This window comes from Chlorocebus sabaeus, chromosome 27 (assembly GCF_047675955.1).
Source record: "Chlorocebus sabaeus isolate Y175 chromosome 27, mChlSab1.0.hap1, whole genome shotgun sequence".
NCBI lineage: Eukaryota > Metazoa > Chordata > Mammalia > Primates > Cercopithecidae > Chlorocebus > Chlorocebus sabaeus.
The window spans coordinates 2,278,353-2,300,145 of NC_132930.1; the positions used below are offsets into that span (position 1 = coordinate 2,278,353).

At 42.0% G+C, this 21,793-nt stretch overlaps 1 protein-coding gene across 2 annotated transcripts in view; it reads left to right on the plus strand.

Moving 5' to 3' along the window:
* Positions 1 to 37: 37 nt before the first annotated feature.
* TXK (TXK tyrosine kinase) overlaps positions 38 to 21,793 on the plus strand; it is a 72,855-nt gene continuing 51,099 nt past the window's right edge. The window contains exon 1 of one of the 2 annotated variants that reach the window (XM_073012421.1): positions 38 to 1,017. In XM_073012421.1, the coding sequence (XP_072868522.1) occupies positions 1,002 to 1,017 (16 nt within the window). In that variant the 5' untranslated portion in view covers positions 38 to 1,001. The remainder of the gene's footprint in view (positions 1,018 to 21,793) is intronic. The other variant, XM_008017464.3, reaches the window with a different exon arrangement.

A 21,793-nucleotide genomic window follows, 5' to 3' on the forward strand; every position in this document is an offset into this window, starting at 1 on the left:
TTTTTTTTTTTTGAGACGGAGTCTCGCTCTGTCGCCCAGGCTGGAGTGCAGTGGCCGGATCTCAGCTCACTGCAAGCTCCGCCTCCCGGGTTTACGCCATTCTCCTGCCTCAGCCTCCCCAGTAGCTGGGACTACAGGCGCCCGCCACCTCGCCCGGCTAGTTTTTTGTATTTTTTAGTAGAGGCGGGGTTTCACCGGGTTAGCCAGGATGGTCTCGATCTCCTGACCTTGTGATCCGCCCGTCTCGGCCTCCCAAAGTGCTGGGATTACAGGCTTGAGCCACCGCGCCCGGCCAGTAGACGCTCTTCTACTCTTTGAGACATCACTGGCCTATAATAAATGGGTTAATTTATGTAAAAAAAAAAAAAAAGTTGTTCTGTTAATTAGTTAACACAGAGTTATGCTTTCCAGTGGGATGAAATGAAACTCCCAAGTGTGTTTTGTATTGTTGGTGTTTTTATATTTCTCAGTCATCCCCCAATCACATTTTAGGGTTATTACTAGATTGACTTCCCCCAAATAAAGTGTCTGCTGAGTGGGAGGATGGAACATTCTAAACTCAATATTCCAGAGCCTAGAATCTAGTTGTTTCTGCCACTCACAGTGTGGCCTTGGGCAAGTCCCTTATTCTGTCTGTGCCTCCGTTTCCTTCCCAGTCCAGAGAGGGCAGTTTAACTTGATGATTTTAAAGGTGCCTTTTACCAAAATTTTGTGATTTCTTGAAAATGATGTTTGCGAGTCACCCACACCTTTGGGGATGAGAGACTAATAGCAGACACCCTCAGAGATTGGGATGGAGATTACTGAGCTTTCTTATATAGGCCATTGGTTGTCATTTATACTCTTCTGAGGTTTTCAGAACAGGAAAATAGGTGGGGTTAACTCTGCCCGTGAGAAACATCTTGAGCGAACTATGATTTCAGTTGAAAGATGTGTTTTTGTGAGTGGAGCACCGCAGAAGAACTGAAGACTGTTGTGTGCTCCCTGCAGAAGGGGCTGCCATGATCCTTTCCTCCTGTGAGTAAGATGAGCTTTCTCAATTTATTTTCGGGGCTTGTTCTGGACCTATTCTTGAACAGCAGAGGATGTTTCCTTTTCTAAGGCACAGAGCTTGGGAACATTAAAAGATAATTTCCTCAGATGTTGTGACAGAGTTTTGTTTCTTATTTAAAGAACCACGGTGGTGATGTAATTCTAATAAAGGTTCAGCATTGAGAACATAAATGAAAGAAAAACAAAAGAATGTCCAGGAATCTACATATGTGTGTGTAGAAATGCAATCAGTGTGAAGTACCTGTTTTTAGAATGAGACTGTAATGAACTTTGGGCTGAAGGCCAGGAGACCAAATTCTAGTTCTGGATTTGCTCCAGCAGTGGTGGATCACAGCTGGCAACTTTATATATATATAAATACACACAGAGACACAAATAAATATATTTAAAGCAAAAGGAAGAGAGGTCAAAACACAACTGTGTTTATACTCTGAAATTATCTGCTTTATCATGTAAACATATAGACTTACCCTTATTTTCACAGGAGTATTTATTCACAATTTTGTGTAGACATCCGTTATTGAGGACCTTTCCCAGGCAATTGAAATTTAGGCAAAACTGATTCTTACCTGCAGTCAGAGCCTGAGTAAAGGCAAAAATAAGAGTCAAAGTCATGAGTCTCCACATGGTTAAGAGTGTGAACATGGTCGAGTGTGAACACTGGCTTAAATGTCTCTTTCCCTCATATATAATATTACATATGAAGATGTTATTTTAATATTTTTATAGAATATAAGACCACCGTTAAAAATAAGTGCTAGTTTTAGGAGAACAGAGAAAGATTCCCTAGATGCTGTTATCTGTGAAGATCCTTGGTTTGAAAGAGCCGTGGGGATGCTTATAAATCCAAAGAAATTAGAATAAAAAGAAAAACAAGCAGAATAGTCTTCTAAATAAGAAGGCAGCCATCATATCAGAATTGCAATATCTTTGTTTCTTTATAAAGGTATTTATTGAGCACCTACCATGGGCCATGGTCTATACCAGTTCCTTTATATTCATTATCTGAAAGCTTCACTACAAACTGGCAAGGTCAAAATTGTTATTCTTACGTAGCCAATAAGAAAATAGTGCCTTTGAAAGTTTAAATCTCACCAAAAGCTCACATGGTTGTCACACTCTGGATTTAAGCATGAGACTTTTTTTTTTCTGAGACAGTCTTGCTCTGTCACCCAGGCTGGAGTGCAATGGCGTGATCTCAGCTCACTGTAAGTTCCACCTCCTGGGTTCAAGCAGTTCTCCTGCCTCAGCCTCCCGAGTAGCTGGGACTACAGGTGCACACCACCATGCCTGGCTAATTTTTCTATTTTTAGTAGAGACAGGGTTTCACCATGTTGGCCAGGCTGGTCTCGAACTCCTGACCTCAAATGATTTACCTCAGCCTCCCAAAGTGCTGGGATTACAGGTGTGAGCCACCACACCTGGCCAAGCATGAGACTTGCCAGACTTGGGATTTAAGCGCTCTTCCTTTTGCCTTAAATATATATATATATAAATATATATATACACACACACATACGTACACACATATACAAGTTTATATATATAAATAAGCTCTCAAAGGGAGTGTGTGTATGTGTATATTTGTATACATATAAATCTGCCAACCGTGATCCACAAATGCTGGACAAAATCCAGAACTAGAACTTTTGCCCAGGCGACTCCCTTTTTGGCCACCTTGCAACAAAATGTAAAGAAACAATAAACCTAAGAGGTGCTTTAAGAACTTTATTTTGGGAGTTGCTCAGTTTTGGAAATACTTGTTAATTTATCTCTAAGACTCAGAGGGCCTTATTTTGCAGATAAGGAAGGAAAATACTGTGTTTGATTTTAATACTAGATGATGATGGAACCAAGCTTCAACAAAGCTCAGTCATATCAGATTAAAGCAATCAAAGGCCAGCTAAAAAAAGTCAAGTTTTTACATTTCTGACTTTTAGGTGGCATTAAGGAAAAATTGATTGTAATTTTTAAATGTCATCTATTTAAGCCAAATCCCCTTACAGGAGCCAACAATTGTTTGTAGATTTTGTAAAAAATAAATAAATAAATAAATAGACCACGTTATTCCAGTTGTGCTGACCTGAAAAATAACTCGTAGTCTTCCATTCACGCAGATAAGAACAAGGCTCCTGTTAACAGAAATATAGGCCAAGCAGAGCAAAACAGAAAAAGCGAAAAAGCAGCAACCTGTGTCCCCTGCCACCCCCACTGGCAAGACAAGCTCAACAGTGACTTAAGAATCTTTAAATGTTAAAAACTGTGTGAGCATCTGCTCTTTATTTCCGTCAAGGTCAGAACTAAAGAAAATGCTGTAAATTATAGCAGGAACGATTCGGTTATATATAAAATAAATCATTGTGAGGGTTGAGACAAGGATTTGATTGCCCAAGGGATTAAATAAGGGACTACCTATTGGCGGGGTATTTTGAGGATTATTCTCTCTGGCATGGCTTTGATGAAAGCTCACTCTCCTTTCCAGCGTCTGTTAATTTGATTTGATGATAAGAATCACCTGTTGTCTACTGTCAATTGCAGCTGAATGTGGCTACATTTTCTGCTGGGTAAAACAATGAGTGTTTACTGTTGACAAGGAGACAGCTAAGTGATGCCTCAAGATGTATTACTGTCAATCAAAAAAAAAAGGTCCAGCCAAGAAGATTGCTTAAGCCGAGGAGTTTGAGGTTGCAGTAAGCTGTGACCGCACCACTCCACTCCAATCTGGGTGGCAAAGTGAGACCCTGTCTCTTAAAAAAAAAAAAAAGGTTTATGTGTTTGTTAGGGTCATTTGCCAAAAACGTTTGTTGTTTTAAGCATTGTCATAGAAGTCTGGCTTCAAAGGTTGCTATATGGTAGGAGAAGGTAATTGTGGAGCGTGGGATATTGATCATACTGATGGGAGATTTGGAGTGGGGTTTCAGGGCACTGCTCCAGTGAGATTCAGTTTGTGAAATGTACTTGGCATTGCCAGCATTTCCATCAACTCACAGTTGCCCTGAGAACAGATCCAGCCTAGGAGAGTTATTTAAAGGACAGGGCAAGGCAGAATAGCTGGGGGCTTAAAAAGTTCACCTCTTAGCTCCCCTGTTTGCCTAATTTCTCTGCCTTTCTTTATTTACAACTTAGTAGAAAGAGTGGTTTCTAAGTCTTGGTGTGCCTGAAGCATGCCTTGGGTGCTGTTAAAAGGCAAGTTTCTGGGTTCATCTCGATAACTGGATCTGTGGGTAAGGTAAGGACATTTTGGTCACACCGCCTTTCTTGGACCTCTCTTTTCGGAGTCCTATCTTACTCCTTTTTGTATCTGATTCTCAGACCAACTTTGTTAGGTCAACACCTTCCATTATTACTATTATGAATATGAAGATAAGGAGGGTAGCTGTGGTAGGCAGCCTCTAAGATGGCCTGATGATATCTGCCTCCAGATATTCAGGCCCTTATGCAGTCCTCCTCCTTGAGTATGAATTGGACCTAGTACCTCACTTCTCGTGATTAGAATATGGTAAAGGTGATGGAATGTCACCTCTGAGACCAGGTTACAGAGGCTGCGGCTCCCATTCCTGCGATCTCAGGCTTTCTGCCTTCTGCATCGCTGGCTGCCTTGTTGGGAGCACTCTCAGGCAGCCCGTAGAGAATCCCCATCACGAGGAACTGAGGCACCATGGAATCCGCTTAGAAGTGTATTCTCCAGCTCTGGTTGGGCCCAGCTTGACTGCAACTACCTGAGAGATCTGGAGCCACGAGCACCCAGCTAAACCCTTCCAGAACTCCTGGCCCACAGAAAGTGTCAGATAAACGTTTTAAGTCATTAGGTCTCAGAATAATTTGTTTCCAACAATAGATAACTAAGTCTGTGACAAAAGCAGGAGGAGCCGCAGATTAAAAAGGAACTTGGCCACTTTGGCCACCCTTCTGCCTGGGGCTGGAATTTGATGCCCTTTCTCAAAAATAGGCTCAAGATTAAAATGGACACTAGATGTGTCTTTTCTTTTGTCTTTAAATCATTTCAGTTTTCCACTCCATCACTGCCTCAAGTGTCTGGTAATAACTGCAGCCACCTTTTGTAACTACTGCAGATCCCCCCATTGCTCCTCTGTGGAGCCCCTCAGGCCAGCAGCGCCCGCACTTCCTGCCCACCGAGGGTCAGTGAGCAGCATGGCTTCCGGCCTAGTGCCAGCCACGCCCGTGCGCCTTGTGGCCGAGCGCTTCTTCACATCACAAGCTGGCTCGATGTCTTGGGTGTGATGTCTGCGAGCTTGTTATGAACTTTGAGCTCACAGAAAACAGTGTTCTAGGAAATACTGTTTTGAGATGTAGGGGAGGGGAGAGGTTGTGGGCAAGGTGCCTGTAAAGTCCGACTCACATCAGCCTCTTCTGAGAAAGAAAGAAAAATTGCCTCATAGACCAAACAAGGGTTTGGGTGGCTGCTGTCCGTGCCTGGGGTGGTTGCCCTGGCGGAAGCTGAGAAACAGATGAGCGGTCATCTTCAGGAAGATTCTGCCTTTCCTTACAGCACCTTTTACTCCCAGAAACCATTATCTTCCCTGGTGCCTGGGACCCCCATCCAGCTTCCCAGGCTTCTAGAATCTCCTTGCCCCACACAGCACCCCTTCAGGCCATAGACGAGTCAAGCACCACTCTTCCACTCAAATTGATCAGTTTGTTGTCCCGTTAGCTAGGTAGGTACTTGTTTTCTCTTAGTTGCCAATGACTCACCTAAAGTAGTTATCCTCCCTTCTTTAAGGTCTCACCGGCAGTATAATGTCAAAAAAACAGAACAGTCGAGGTCTAATACAAATTACTTATTTTATTCCTACATTTAGAAAAACTAACATCTCTGGAGACCATCACTTAGAAGAATGGACATTTTAGTATCAAAAGAAAAAGTGTACACCCGTGCAAACACAGACACAGGATCACTTCACACCCCAAATGCATAAAGGTTATAAACTCAGAATAAAGGATACGTTTCTAAATTGAATAAACATTTACGTGAAAAACTCAATGTCCCAATTTTATTATTTTCCCCTCTCCTTGGTGTGGGGTCTTGGTTTGGTGTCTAACTCCAAACCAAGAAGTCTAACTCCAACTTGGAAGCCTTTTCTAACTCCTGTTCAGAGGTAGAAATCCATGCTATAGCCAAGCTAGTTACGTGTCACATTCCCCGGATAACATGGGTTAATGTGGCTAAAACGTGCCTATCTTCAAAAGGCCCTTAAGAAATGGATGTAGTGGGGCCGGGCACAGTGGTTCACGCCTGTAATCCCAGCACTTTGGGAGGCCGAGGCCAGCAGATCACGAGGTCAGGAGATCGAGACCATCCTGGCTAACACGGTGAAACGCCATCTCTACTCAAAATACAAAAAAAAATTAGCAGGGTGTGGTGGTGGGCGCCTGTACTCCCAGCTACTCAGGAGGCTGAGGCAGGAGAATGGCGTGAACCTGGGAGCAGAGGTTGCAGTGAGTCGAGATAGCGCCACTGCATTCCAGCCTGGGGGACAGAGTGAGACTCTGTCTCAAAAAAAAAAAAAAAAAAAGAAAAGAAAAGAAAAGAAAAGAAAAGAAAAGAAAAGAAATGGATGTAGTGGTGGGCATTTATGGCAGAGTAATGAGGAAGTTTGGCCTTTCTGTAAATTTCTGGAAGAAAAAAAAAAAGGGATATTTTGCAGCAAACTTACAGAATCAGCTCTGGTCACCCAGAGCCATTTTTCCAAAACTACAAGTTTTCAAGGCTTCCCGACTCACCACAGCCCATCAACTGCAAAAGCAGCCGGTATCAGACATTCCTCATCTTAAAACCACAATCTGGAGTGCCTGGGTTGGTCGACAAGCCTGGTCTTTGGGTTAAGGCAGCTCTTGAAACAGCCAGTTTCAAGCCATGTTTTAAATACAAATCATTAGCCATGTGCCAGTTATTATGATGACCAAATTCAGTAGGAATGCATTTCACTCAAGGCACTGATTCAAAACGAAACCCCAACATCGGAAATGCCAGGGGATGAACTGGAGGTGATGATGTAAACTTCAAAACATTAGACACGAGGAAGCGACAGCGGCTTTGCTTCCCGCGCAGCCTGGGCCCCACAGCTCTTCACATCTGTTCCTTTGTCCTCTTCAGAGGTGACCTTAGGAACTGTTCTGAGAAGGGGCGCTTCTCACTCTTGCTTTCTTCCAGTGCCCCCTGGTGGAAGCCTGTTCCCAATCAGCCTAGCTGTTGCCACCCAGGAACCTCTGGGGGTGGAAAGAATACCAATAGGAGCCTATCCCAGAGGACAGAGGGGCACAAATCCTTCCCAGGAAAAAACAAATACCAAGGATGGCAGGTCCAACTGCCTACCCCGTGACAGACGTTCCATTTTCTAAAGGTCACAGAGATTACATCTGATGCGATGCCCTTTTTCTGATTTGCTGGCCTGAGGCTCATCATGAGAGATATTTGCTGAGGAATAAGAATTAGATGAAAAGAACAGTGCAGATGTAAGCATGGGAGAGGAAGCTCAGCTCCTTCAGTGATAATCTTCAAGCCTGAATATATTATTTCCACATTTCCTTCCAGCAGGCAAATAGTCATTGCTTATCTCTGGGGCATTTTTGTCGCTCTGGCAAAGGCCCTTGATATGCACGAGTTCCAGCCTAAGTTGGGAATTTGCTAATAGCTCACGGGCTTTCTCTCTGCAAGTTAATAGGCAAAACAATGCAAAGAATGGCTTCTGTAATCACAGAATGCCTGTGGAAGGGCGCGCTCTACTTACTTACTGGAAACACCTGTGCTGCTGTAAATTGAAAATGATCATGCATCGAATACTCCTTGATACGCGCATTGGAATGAATTTTGGCCCAACACTTCAATCTGTAAATAAAGATGCCTGCTGTCTTGGAAAGTCATGCCAAGCAAGGGAACACTAGGGAGCTGTTTGGCTTTCATGGTGTGATTTTTTTCTCGCAATGATTATTTATGGGGCAGCAAGTCTGCTGGGTAGAGGATGGAACCATAAACAAGGCAGTGGTTTGCCTTTCTGCTCACCACTGTTCTTGGTCTTTGGGGGAAATTAAATAAAATTGGGTCATAATTAAAGCAGTGGTAGGTTAAGTCTGTACCTTTCTTTAAAGGCCATTGTCTTTGCTATTGAATCGGGAAACATAAGAATTTTTGAAAATATTTTCTCCTAAATTCCAGGCTGCAGAAGAAACCAAGGGGAATATTATCAGGTGTGGCCATGTGTTGTGAGGTCAGGGAGCTGGGGGAGGCCTTTCTCTAGTCCCAGATACTCTTGCCTGCTGACTGATACCAGCAATTTCTCTTTCAAAGTTCTTGACTTGGCCAGGTGTGGTGGCTCACTCCTGTAATCCCAGCAGTTTGGGAGGACGAAGAGGGCGGATCACTTGAGGTCGAGAGTTTGAGACTAGCTTGGCCAATGTGGTGAAATCCTATCTCTACTAAAAATACCAAAAAATTGAGCCGTGTATGGTGGAGCATGCCTGTAGTCCCAGCTACTTGGGAGACTGAAGCAGGAGAATCGCTTGACCCTGGTAGGCGGAGGTTGCAGTGAGCCGAGATCATGCTACTGTACTCTAGCCTGGGTGACAGAGCAACACTCTATCTCAAACAAAACAAAACACACACACACACACACACACACACACACACAAAGTTCTTGACACTTGAACAAGGTGATTCTCCAAAATGTAACTACTCACAGCCTAACATTGACCAGAAGCCTTATCAATAACATAAATGTTGATCAACACATATTTTGTATGTTATGTGTATCATACACTGTATTCTTATAATAAAGTAAGCTAGAGAAAAGCTTTAAGAAAGTCATAAGGAAGAGAAAATAGATTTACTATTCATGAAGGGAAAGTGGCTTATGATAAATGCTTTCATCCTCATCATCTTCATGTTGAATAGTCTGAGAAAGAGGATTAAGAGGAGGAGTTGGTCTTACTGTTTCAGGGGTGACGGAGGCAGAAGAAAATCTTCATGTAAATGTTTATACCATGTTTTTCAAGGGTCAAACTATTTAAATTTCATGTGTTGTGATGGTTAACTTTATGGGTCAACATGGCTGGGCCACAGTGCCCAGATATTTGGTCAAACATTATTCTGGATGTTTCTGTGAAGGTACTTTTTGGATGAGATTAATATTTAAATCAGTGGACTTGGAGTAAAGTGGGTCACCCTCCATCATGTGGATGGGCCTCATCCACAGTTGAAGGCCTTAATGAAAGTCAGACCTCCCTGAGCAAGGAGGACTTCTGCCAGCAGACCACCTTTGGGCTCAAACTGCAACTCTTCTCTCACTCTTCAGCTTGCCAGCCTACCCTGTTAGATTTTGGACTTGGCAGTTTCCACAACTGCCTGAGCCAGTTCCTTAAGAGAAACCTCTCTCTGTGTTCACCCTGACTGTTACAAATGTCATGCTTACAAACATGTACATGCCTCTGCTCTGCAGTAAGCATGACATTGCTGAAGCTCTGCAGTACAGCATGTTTACTATTTAACATTGTGTCAGTCATTTATACCTTACTGAGAAAAAGTGCGAGAGCCTCTCCGGAGGCCTGCTTTGATAGCAGGGAGACAGAGTCAGTCTCCTGGGGTCCTGAATGGGGGAAACACCTGCCTTTGAGTCAGGGGTGGAGTTGGCTCAGAAGAGAGGAGTTGGAGCTGAAGATTCACTTTGGTTTACTCAGTCTTCTTCCTCCATTTTGTCTTCAGAGGGAAAACCATACCTGCTCCTGTTTGGTTACCTTAAATGTATTTTGTGAGTACCCAATAAATACTTGCTGAATGAGTTCTAGGGAACTGGTTGGGGGACAAAGTGGTAAAGTAACTGAGAGTAGCTGGTATGTTCTAGCGATGTTTGCCTCTGCAATCTTATTTAATCTTCTCATCCACAAGGATTGTCTTATTGTGATGCTCATGGACTCTGGGCTTGACGTCTGGCTCAGCTGCTTTTTATGTGACTGGATAAATGGCTGAAGCTCTCTGCTCCTCTGCTTCTTTAAGATGGGATTCATAATGTTAGTATAGTGAGTAAGTTAGCATAGCGTAGTATAGTAAGATCTTAGTATATCTGTCATGCCTGGCATATGGTAAAGGCTGTGTTGGTAGAAGTGGGAAAACCCTTTCTTAGAAGACAGCTTTTATTACCTACATTATCTAGATTTGATTGCCCAAAATCACACTGTTGCTCCAAGAAAAGGGAGCAGTGATTTGACTGCATGTCTGCCTGATACTAAAGCCTGCTGAACCCCATATTTTCTTTTAATACAGAAAAGAAAAAACAAACACATTTGAATGCCAGAGAGTTTTTAATAATTTCATTTGGCATCTCATGGTTTGGTATTTTATTTTGGATAAGGATTTATTTTAAAATATACGTCTGGAATAAAAGATTAGGCTTATGAGCCACCACAAATGCTGGCTAAAGTTCTGGAAGCTCAGTCTTCACCTTTGTCGTTCCACTCAGTCAAAAGGTGACGATCAAGTTGCCTTTCTCTGTGGCCAGCATCACACTGTGAAATATTGGGTGATAGGATGAATGAGTGGAAAAAAAAAAGAGCTCAGATGTAATGTAAGGGTGTTGATATTGGTTGGGTCTTATTTAACAGCTATTTATTGAGTTCTTGTTATGTGCCAGGCACTGATGCCAGAAGCTGGGGAGAAGACAAAAAAAATTAAAAATAAAAAAAAGGATAAGATGCAGTCCCTGAGATTGAGAAGCTTGCAGTCTGGTCCAGTGTCTCTGCTGGGGTTGATTTTGTCCCCAGCGAACATTTGGCAATGCCTGGAAACACTTGGGTTTCCACAGTTGGAAGGTGGTGGTGGTGTGGGTGTTAGAAGGGAGAAGGCTGTGTTGCTGCTGGCATCTAGTGCATGAAGCCCAGAGATGCCCTAAATATTCAGTGGTACACAAGACAGCTCCCCACAATAAAGAATGATCCTGTCTAAAATGTTGATACTGGTGAGATTGAGAAGCCCTGTGAGAGATGACGCCTACATAGAGAAACTTAAATGACCATCTCAGGTGGTACCTAACTAGGAGCCACAGGGCAGGACTGACCATAGGTGCTTTGGGAACTGAAAGGAAGAGTAGATGAGAGTGGATTGCAATGTAAGTCTTCCTTTCCAGGTTGGAGGCAGAGATGCACAATGTGTCTGTGAGAACAGGACAAGCGGAAGAAGCTAGTGCAGCAGGAATTGGTGAAAGCTAAAGCAGTTAGGGTGAGGTCACTTATGGAAGATCTTGAAAGTGGGGGAAGATATAATGCTGAAGATGAAGAGCAGTTGACTGAGGCAGGCTTTTAGGGAAATGGGTATATAGGGTGAATTGAAGGAGACAGCTCGAAGCAGAGACTCTAGATTTAGATTCAAATCCTGGCTCCCTGCTTACTAGCCCTTTGTTGGTAAGGAGTAACCTCTCTGATTCAGATTCCTCATCTGTAAAGCGGCATCTACTTCACAGGGTCATTGTGAGGACTAAGTGAATTAATGCCAAATTACAGGTATGAGTTGATGAGGACTTAGCCTGGCTTATTGGAAGGGTGTATAAGAAAGAAAAAGCCAAGCCCTGTGAACAGATTGATAGATTGATGGCAGATTGAATACAAAGGGTGGGGCTCAGGAAGAATCTAAGTTTTCTATGGTGGACTCATTCACAGACATAGGAAGATCGGAAAGGGGAAGCGACAGAACGGTTTTCCTACTGGGGATAGTGAGGAAGATGATAAATCTTGTTGGGGAAAAGGTAAGACAGAGGCCAAATTGGAGAAATAAAAATCCTTTTGTATCTATCACTAAAAGTTATGTACATGTAGAAAGCAATCAATCATAGAATGGGTACCTAATTATCAAATCACAGGCCTATTTGGTTTTCTGAGTTTTTCCTTTTCTTTATAAATTTAAGTTTTGAAATATTTCAAGCATACAGAAAAAAGTAGAGAATAACATAACATGCTAGTGATTACTCAAGAATAAGGTGGCCATTATATACACTTTCAGGCTTTGATGATAATAAATAATTTGTTTATATTAAAACAGAAGGCTACATAGATGATCAGAGCTCATCTTGCTGGACCATTTTCCAATGGCTTCTAGGCTGAGAACTGATTGCTTTGCTTGGCTTGTGGCCAAGTTGTTCTCTAGCTTCAGTATCTATCAAGCCCCCCTACTACAAAGACTCCCAAGGTCTTATCTTCCTTTATTTCAAGGACTTGAAATAAAGTCCTTGAAACTTGACTGAGTTATTCCTCTCTGGTCATACTGTTCACCACTTCCAATTGAACCTGCTTGTTCTGCTCCAAATACCATTTGCAAATTCCCACTAGGAATGAATCAAGACGGGTACATCCTCTGAGCAAGCCTATAATTTTGTGCTCTTTCAAACATATTCATTCATTTATTCATTCACTGAACAAATATTTATTGAGCATTCATTGTGTCAAAAAGTGTTCTAGCCTCTTGGGATATAACAATTGTGAACAAAATAGACAAAGGTGCTTGTTTACATACTAGTGAGGGAGACAAACAGTAAAGAAAAAAAGGTGAATAAATTGCACAGCATGTTAGAACATGAGAAATGCACCAAAAAAGAAAGAAAAAGTAGAACAGAGTGAGGAACCTTAAAGGAAGTGCAGATGGGCATAATAACAAATCAGAGAGCTATTCACTTAGAAGATGAGGTTTGAGCAAAGACTTGGAGGGATTGGAGGGAGTTGAAAATGGAGGGAGGAGTGCTCTCGAAAAAACAAAAGCCAAGAATCTCTGGTGAGAGCAGGCCCTATGGCTCCAGCAGCAGCATCGGGGTGTGGCTGAGTGAGGTGATCAGGAGCTTATTGCAGAGGAGATGAGAGGCAACAGGAGGCCAGATCATGGAACATTTTATAGGCTCTTGTGGGACATGTAGCTATAACCCCGAGTGAAATGGGGAGCTATTGTGGGGTTCTCAGGCAAGGAGCAACACGATCTGACTTAAGAGTTAAATTAATTACTCTGGCTGCTGTGCTGAGAATAAAGCATAGTGGGAGGAGGAGAAGCAGGAAGAAGTTAGGAGGCTTTTGGTGTGAGCCAGGTGAGGTGATGGTGGCTTATCCATGGTGGTGACGGATGAGATGGGGAAAGCAATAAGTGTGTGTGTGTGTGTGTGTGTTTTAAATTGTGTTGAAATAGATATATATATATATAAAAAATTTGCCATTTTAACCATATTTGAGTGTACAGTTCAGCAGCATTAAGTACATTCACATTGTTGTAAACCATAACTATTCTCTATCTCCAAAATTTTTTCATCATCCCAAATGAAAACTCTTGAGTAAACAGTTTTCTATATCCACAGGGTCCACATTCCTGGGTTCAACCAGCTGTTGAAAAAAAAATTTGAAAAAAAAAGGATGGTTGCGTCTGTATTTAACATGTACACACATTTTTTCTTGTCATTATTTCCTAAACAATATAGTGTAACAATGATTTACATAGCATTTACATTGTATTAGGTATTATAAGTAATCCAGAGATGACTTAAAGTATATGTGAGGAAGTGTGTAGGTTATATGCAAATATTACGTCATTTTATATAAGGATCTTAAGCATCTATGGATTTTTATATCTGTTGGGGATCTGGAACCAGTCTCCCATGGACACTGGGGAAGATTGTATTTTTTAAAGGCACAATCAGCATACTTTCTTGATAAATTGGCCTGGGTGTGAGAGAGAGAGAGGCATCAAGGATGACTAAGATTATTTACCTGAGCAACTGGAAAGACAGAATTGCTTTTGACAAGATGGAGAAGGGTGACAGAACCCGTTTGGGGAGGGAGGAAGTAAAAGAGTTCAGATTTCATCTCCTGTTTACTTGAGATATCTACCAGACATCCAAGTGGAGAATTTGAGAATGCATTTGGGTAGGTGAGTCTGGAGTTAATTAGAACTGGGCTAGATGTGTACATTTGGATGTCATCAGTTGATAGATGGTTTTTAAGCTGCAGGAGGGAATGGGATAATCAAAAGAGTGAATAAGACAAAGAAAAGAAGAAATCAAATGCTTTGCAGGAAATCTAGCATTATTAAGAGGTCAGGGAGGTAGAGAACAAAGCAGCAAAAGAGACTGATAAGGAGCAAAGCCAAGGGATGTGGTACCAATGCTGCCAAGAGAGAGGTTCAGTAAGATGAGGACTTAGAGTTGACCATTGGACTTAGTGGTGCATGGGTCACTGGGGACCTTAACAAGAGCAGTATTTTTTTTAGAAGTGGTAGAGACGACAGCCTGACTGTAATGGAAGGAGAGCAGTTGGAGACAGCAAGGAAAGAGCCTTATTTCTAGGGCTGGAGGACTGGCTCACGCCTGTAATCCCAGGACTTTGGGAGGCCTAGGTGGGCAGATCACTTGAGATCAGGAGTTTGAGACCAGCCTGGCCAATATGGTGAAACCCCATCTCTACTAAAAATACAAAAATTAGCCGGGCGTGGTGGCAGGTGCATGTAATCCCAGGTATTCTGGAGGCTGAGGCAGGAGAATTGCTTGGACCTGGGATCCAGAGGTTGCAGTGAGCCAAGATGGCACCACTGCACTCCAGTCTGGGTGACAGAGCAAGAGTCAGTCTCAACCAAAAAAAAAAAAAAAAAAAAAAAGAGAGAGAGACTTATTTCCAGATTTTACAATAAATAGGCAGCAAATCAATGAAGGAAATAAGATCACGAGAAGTTTGTTCTGTTTTTAATCGCTGAAGTAACTGCGCGCGCGCGCGTGTGTGTGTGTGTGTGTGTGTGTGTGTGTGTGTGTGTATATGTATGCTGATGATCCAGTAGAGAGGGAAAAAATGGTGATATAGGAGAAGGAGGGAGTATTTTTTAAATTTTGAATTTGAGTACCTCCAAGTGGGCCTGGTCACAACATTTTGCCACAGTCTACACTCTATTCTGACCTACTTCATTCATTTATGTAACCTACATTTAGTTTTGCATCCTCTGGCCTGGATAGATACAGATCTATTTGGGGCTCTAAAACAACACTGGAATAAATTGGTTAGAATGTAAATGAGACCCATTCCTGCCAAAGTCCTTAAGCGCTAACGCACCCTCTCTTCGAAGAGTGATTTTTTGCAGTTTGCTCATCCCAGCAGACACGGCAGATGAAAATGGACAGTCAGAAGTAGCTGAAATCCAAACACCAAAGAATATGATGTAGTGCAGATTCTTGGGAATTAGTTATTTATTTTATTTTTGTCTCCAGAAGTAAGTCTTTGGGTGGACCATGGAAAATGAGTGATTTCTGGGTGCAGGAAAAGGAAGAGAGAAATGGAAGAAAAGGAAGAGAGAAAGGAAGAGAGAAATCAGAGGGGAGCAATGAAACAGCAGTGGGTGCAAAGGTGAGTCCTTGCCTGGGCTTGGACTTGAACTGTATGTCCAGGGTAGAGAAGAGAGATTTCCCATTAGACCATCAGTGTGTCAATGGCTCAACAACTGAGCAATGGTGATGTCCAAATCAGAGAAAGGTAAGTCACAGATGTATGAATGTAGGTTTGGAAGATCAACTTCTTTGATAGGAAAGGAACTAGTATGTATTGATAATGTGTAGGAATTAAATTTTGCAGCCAGCCTCCAAAATGGTTCAGTGTTCCCCACCTTTTAATAATCATTCCTCTCCATCCTAAACTCTATCTTAGAAACAAAAATCTGTAAGGTTAGTTCAACGTCCTCCTAAACCTTCTACTTCTAATTGGATTACACCTACTGGGAACTCTGGAATGAAGTTGTAGTGAGGTTGTTGTGTCCCTAAACAGCAGATCATTCATCTCCTCAAAGCGATCTCTGCTCTACTTTACTCTCTCTCCCCATCCTGGTCTTTTTGAACCTAGGGATGGTGACAGTTCTACTACTGCTGGACCTGGGTTCCTGTATATCTTTTGTGGTTTTCACTCCTTTGTAATTAGTCCCTTTATAAATAATCCTTTCAAAGTTAATCTAAATATGTCATGTTTTCTCTTGTATCAGAAGTAGCTCTAGGAAGCAGATTCAGATTTGGGTCTGGGATTTATTTGGTCATATATTTAGAGGTCCAGAGATACCCTCTGCTGGAGAAATAACTCAGTTATCAATTAATCAAATTGTCATTGGTACTGCTTGGGATAAAGGGCAAAGACAGGGCAAGATGCTGGCTTTATGGCGTTTCAGGAAAGCCCCAATAAGAAAATTGCAGCACAAACCCTTAGGAATATTTTCCATCTAAAAAGCAGCTCCTGACTTGCTACTGGTAAAGACTAAATGCTTAATCATGGATCATCAAATATTTATGTGATCCAAGCTGCTTATCATGAGCTGTGTGTTATCTGATTCAATGGACTATGAAATTGGTCATGCATACTAGTTTTCTATCCTAATACAGAAGTGGCATATGTGAAAATGGGCCCTAGTAGATCCAGAAGCTTCAAGAAAGCTTCATAAGCATGCAACATCTATTCACATTGTACCTGCTCTTTCTGCTTCTACTTCAACTCACACCAGTGGCCTCTTGGGTAGTTCTCCAACAGCTTACGGGAGAAAAATTTCTGGCTTGATTTACCGGAAGATCTGCATCATAAATGTATGCCAACAGGAAACAGTCATTGTACTACAGCCTCATTCAGAGGTAGCCTGATAGATAGTGTTGAAATAAAGTCCTCCCAGAACTTCAGGAAACACGTAAGTTTATTCACTTCATTAGGAAAAGAGATAGTCGGAGACATTGATCTACCTTGATTCATGGGCAATGGTAAAAACAAATCGGTCTGCCAATGGGAACTTGGAAGGAACAAAATTGGAAGATAGGTGACAAGGAGATCTTGGGGAAAGGAATGTGGTTGAATTTCTTAGAACGGGGACAGAATAGGAAGATATAACCAGAGACTGACAAGATGACCCATGTTGTGGAGGGAGTTAGCTTTTTCTTAGTCTCACTGGTGCTTGTTCAATGGCCTCCGAATACCTTACCATGTGTCACATAACTCCAAAGCAGCTGACTTGATAGAACAGAAGAACGGCCTTTTAAAGGCTCAATTACTATCACATCTGGAAGACAACATCTTGCAAAGTTCAGGTAGGGTCCTGTAGGATGCAATAAATGTCTTAAACCATCATATGCTTTTGCTTTTCCATAGCCAGGTTACATTATATGCTTTTGTTTTTCCATAGCCAGGATACATGAGTCTGGAAACAAAGCGGTAGAGATTGGAGCAGCCTCTCTCACCATTTCATCTAGTAGCCCACCAGAGTATTGTTGTTTACTTTCCCTGTGACTTTGGTTTTTGTAGGTTTGGAGATTCCATTGCCAAGAGAAGAATCCTTTTATTAAGGAATATTGAAAGTTGAACTGCCCTCTGGCCACTATGGTATTCCTTGTACTACTGAATTTATAGGCCCTGAAGGGGGTCAGTGTAGCTGGGGTGATTATCCTGATTAACAGAGGAAAATTGGGTTGGTACTTCACAATTATGGCAAAGAGAACTTTGTTTAAAAATTAGGGAATGCATTCGCTTCATTTCGTAGTGTTCTTAATAGTCCTGGTCAATGGAAAACTGTAGCAACCCCACAAAGACCAGACTAAACAAAAACCCAAATCCTACAGGAATGAATATTTGGACACCTCCTCCAGCCAAGGTGTTGGCAGTGGCAAAGGGGAAATGGAATGGATAATGGAAGAGGGCGTATATGATTTCCACTTTCAGATGGGCCGAGTGCAGTGACTCATGCCTGTAATCCCAGCACTTTGGGAGGCCAAGGTGGGCAGATCACTTGAGGTCAGGAGTCCAAGACCAGTCTGGCCAACATGGTGAAATCCCGTCTCTACTAAAAACTATAAAAAATCAGCGCGTGTGGTGGCACATGTCTGTAATCCCAGCTAATTGGGAGGCTGAGTCAGGACAATCACTTGAACCTGGGAGGTAGAGGAGGTTGCAGTGAGCCAAGATAGCACCACTGCACTCCAGCCTGGCCTACAGTGAGACTCTGTCTAAAAAAGAAGGAAAGAAAAAATGGATGCTGAGGGGTGTACTGTGCTGGATGTTTCTTGTCTGCCCCTCTCCCTTCTGGGCCACTCTCTGCCTTTCACCAGCCTGCTCTTCGCTCCTGTGTGATTTACATACAAACATCGGGCTTCCTTCTGGGTTAGGCCAATGGAAAGCCCAGCAAGGAGGGAGGGAGGAGAGTGAAGTAAGGATATTAATCCTCCTGATATTCTTGCTATGAAGTCTCCTTGGGTCATCTGTGTCCTTGGATGGATGATACGTGCTCTTTTCCAGGTGGCCTGGGCCACAGACACCCTCGCCTTCTAGGTTCTGGTAACCTTCCCTTCCCTCCTCACTTGGTTAGGTGTGGTGATGGCTCAGCTCTGGATTCCTGCACTATCCTTGTAGTTTTACTATGCTCTACCTACATCTCTATACTTCCTTTTATAAATAAATTCTTCTCAACATATCCCAGTTTGTGTGCCTTCTTTTTATTTATTTATTTATTTATTTATTTATTTATTATTATTATACTTTAAGTTCTAGGGTACATGTGCATAACATGCAGGTTTGTTACATATGTATACTTGTGCCATGTTGCTGTGCTGCACCCATCAACTCGTCAGCACCCATCAACTCGTCATTTACATCAGGTATAACTCCCAATGCAATCCCTCCCCCCTCCCCCCTCCCCATGATAGGCCCCGGTGTGTGATGTTCCCCTTCCCGAGTCCAAGTGATCTCATTGTTCAGTTCCCACCTATGAGTGAGAACATGCGGTGTTTGGTTTTCTGTTCTTGTGATAGTTTGCTAAGAATGATGGTTTCCAGCTGCATCCATGTCCCTAGAAAGGACACAAACTCATCCTTTTTTATGGCTGCATAGTATTCCATGGTGTATATATGCCACATTTTCTTAATCCAGTCTGTCCCTGATGGACATTTGGGTTGATTCCAAGTCTTTGCTATTGTGAATGGTGCCGCAATAAACATACGTGTGCATGTGTCTTTATAGCAGCATGATTTATAATCCTTTGGGTATATACCCAGTAGTGGGATGGCTGGGTCATATGGTACATCTAGTTCTAGATCCTTGAGGAATCGCCATACTGTTTTCCATAATGGTTGAACTAGTTTATAATCCCACCAACAGTGTAAAAGTGTTCCTATTTCTTCACATCCTCTCCAGCACCTGTTGTTTCCTGACTTTTGAATGATCGCCATTCTAACTGGTGTGAGATGGTATCTCATTGTGGTTTTGATTTGCATTTCTCTGATGGCCAGTGATGATGAGCATTTTTTCATGTGTCTGTTGGCTGTATGAATGTCTTCTTTTGAGAAATGTCTGTTCATATCCTTTGCCCACTTTTGGATGGGGTTGTTTGTTTTTTTCTTGTAAATTTGTTTGAGTTCTTTGTAGGTTCTGGATATTAGCCCTTTGTCAGATGAGTAGATTGCAAAAATTTTCTCCCATTCTGTAGGTTGCCTGTTCACTCTGATGGTAGTTTCTTTTGCTGTGCAGAAGCTCTTTAGTTTAATGAGATCCCATTTGTCAATTTTGGCTTTTGCTGCTGTTGCTTTTGGTGTTTTAGACATGAAGTCTTTGCCCATGCCTATATGTCCTGAATGGTACTACCTAGGTTTTCCTCTAGGGTTTTTATGGTATTAGGTCTAACATTTAAGTCTCTAATCCATCTTGAATTAATTTTCGTATAAGGAGTAAGGAAAGGATCCAGTTTCAGCTTTCTACTTATGGCTAGCCAATTTTCCCAGCATCATTTATTAAATAGGGAATCCTTTCCCCATTTCTTGTTTCTCTCAGGTTTGTCAAAGATCAGATGGCTGTAGATGTGTGGTATTATTTCTGTTCTGTTCCATTGGTCTATATCTCTGTTTTGGTACCAGTACCATGCTGTTTTGGTTACTGTAGCCTTGTAGTATAGTTTGAAGTCAGGTAGCATGATGCCTCCAGCTTTGTTCTTTTGACTTAGGATCGTCTTGGAGATGCGGGCTCTTTTTTGGTTCCATATGAACTTTAAAGCAGTTTTTTCCAATTCTGTGAAGAAACTCATTGGTAGCTTCATGGGGATGGCATTGAATCTATAAATAACCTTGGGCAGTATGGCCATTTTCATGATATTGATTCTTCCTATCCATGAGCATGGTATGTTCTTCCATTTGTTTGTGTCCTCTTTTATTTCACTGAGCAGTGGTTTGTAGTTCTCCTTGAAGAGGTCTTTTACATCCCTTGTAAGTTGGATTCCTAGGTATTTTATTCTCTTTGAAGCAATTGTGAATGGAAGTTCATTCATGATTTGGCTCTCTGTTTGTCTGTTACTGGTGTATACGAATGCTTGTGATTTTTGCACATTAATTTGTATCCTGAGACTTTGCTGAAGTTGCTTATCAGCTTAAGGAGATTTTGGGCTGAGACAATGGGGTTTTCTAAATATACAATCATGTCATCTGCAAAGAGGGACAATTTTACTTCTTCTTTTCCTAACTGAATACCTTTGATTTCTTTCTCTTGCCTGATTGCCCTAGTTAGAACTTCCAACACTATGTTGAATAGGAGTGGTGAGAGAGGGCATCCCTGTCTTGTGCCAGTTTTCAAAGGGAATTTTTCCAGTTTTTGCCCATTCAGTATGATATTGGCTGTGGGTTTGTCATAAATAGCTCTTATTATTTTGAGGTACGTTCCATCAATACCGAATTTATTGAGCGTTTTTAGCATGAAGGGCTGTTGAATTTTGTCAAAAGCCTTTTCTGCATCTATTGAGATAATCATGTGGTTCTTGTCTTTGGTTCTGTTTATGTGCCTTCTGATTCTTGTTGGGATCCTGACTGATAATACTTCCCTTTATGTTCCAGGGACTTTAAAAGATGTTATCTAATTGGTTCTTCACGACGATCCTATTACAATCAGTCTTCTTGATTACTCTCTTACCATATACCTGGTATTGGTCTAGGTGTTTTACATGAATCAATTTAATTAGTCCTCACCATTGGCTTACATGTTAGCCATCCTATTATTCCCGTTTTACAGATGAGGAAACTGAAACACAGAACATTTACTAGTTTACTCAAAGTCACAAAGTTAGACATTTATCTCTGCCTTCTAGGGCTTTTCAAAGGGAGTACATACTATTTACCTCAGTTTTACAGTTAGGAAAACTAAGACTTAGATAAGTAAAGAGACTTATCCAAGATGTAGTCAGCCAGGTGACTAGTGCTAAACCCTAGGTCTGTCTCCCCTCAAAGTGAATGCTCACCTCTAAGGTACTCTGCTGCCTCCAGAATATTTTCAGATGTCAATATGAGTATGAACTGATGGGGAAATGTAGGTTCTATGAAAATAAAATATCCTTTTGAAATTCAAAATTTATTTATGGTCTTTTTATTATTATTATTATTTTAAGACAGTCTCACTCTGTCACCCGGGCTGGAGTGCAGTGGTGCAATCTCAGCTCACTGCAGCCTCCGTCTCCCAGGCTCAAGGGATCCTCCCACCTTGGCCTTCTGACTACTGGGGACTATAGGCATGCACCACCATGCCTGGCTAATTTTTTAAAAAAGCTTTTTGGGGTAGACATGGGGTTCCACCATGTTGCCCAGGCTGATCTCAAACTTCTTGGGCTCAAGCGATCTGCCTGCTTCAACCTCCCAAGGTGCTGGGGCATGAGCCACCACCCTTGGCTTATTTATGGACTTTAAAAATGAAAATCATCTCACTTAAATCAAATAATGATGAAGCTTGACAACGA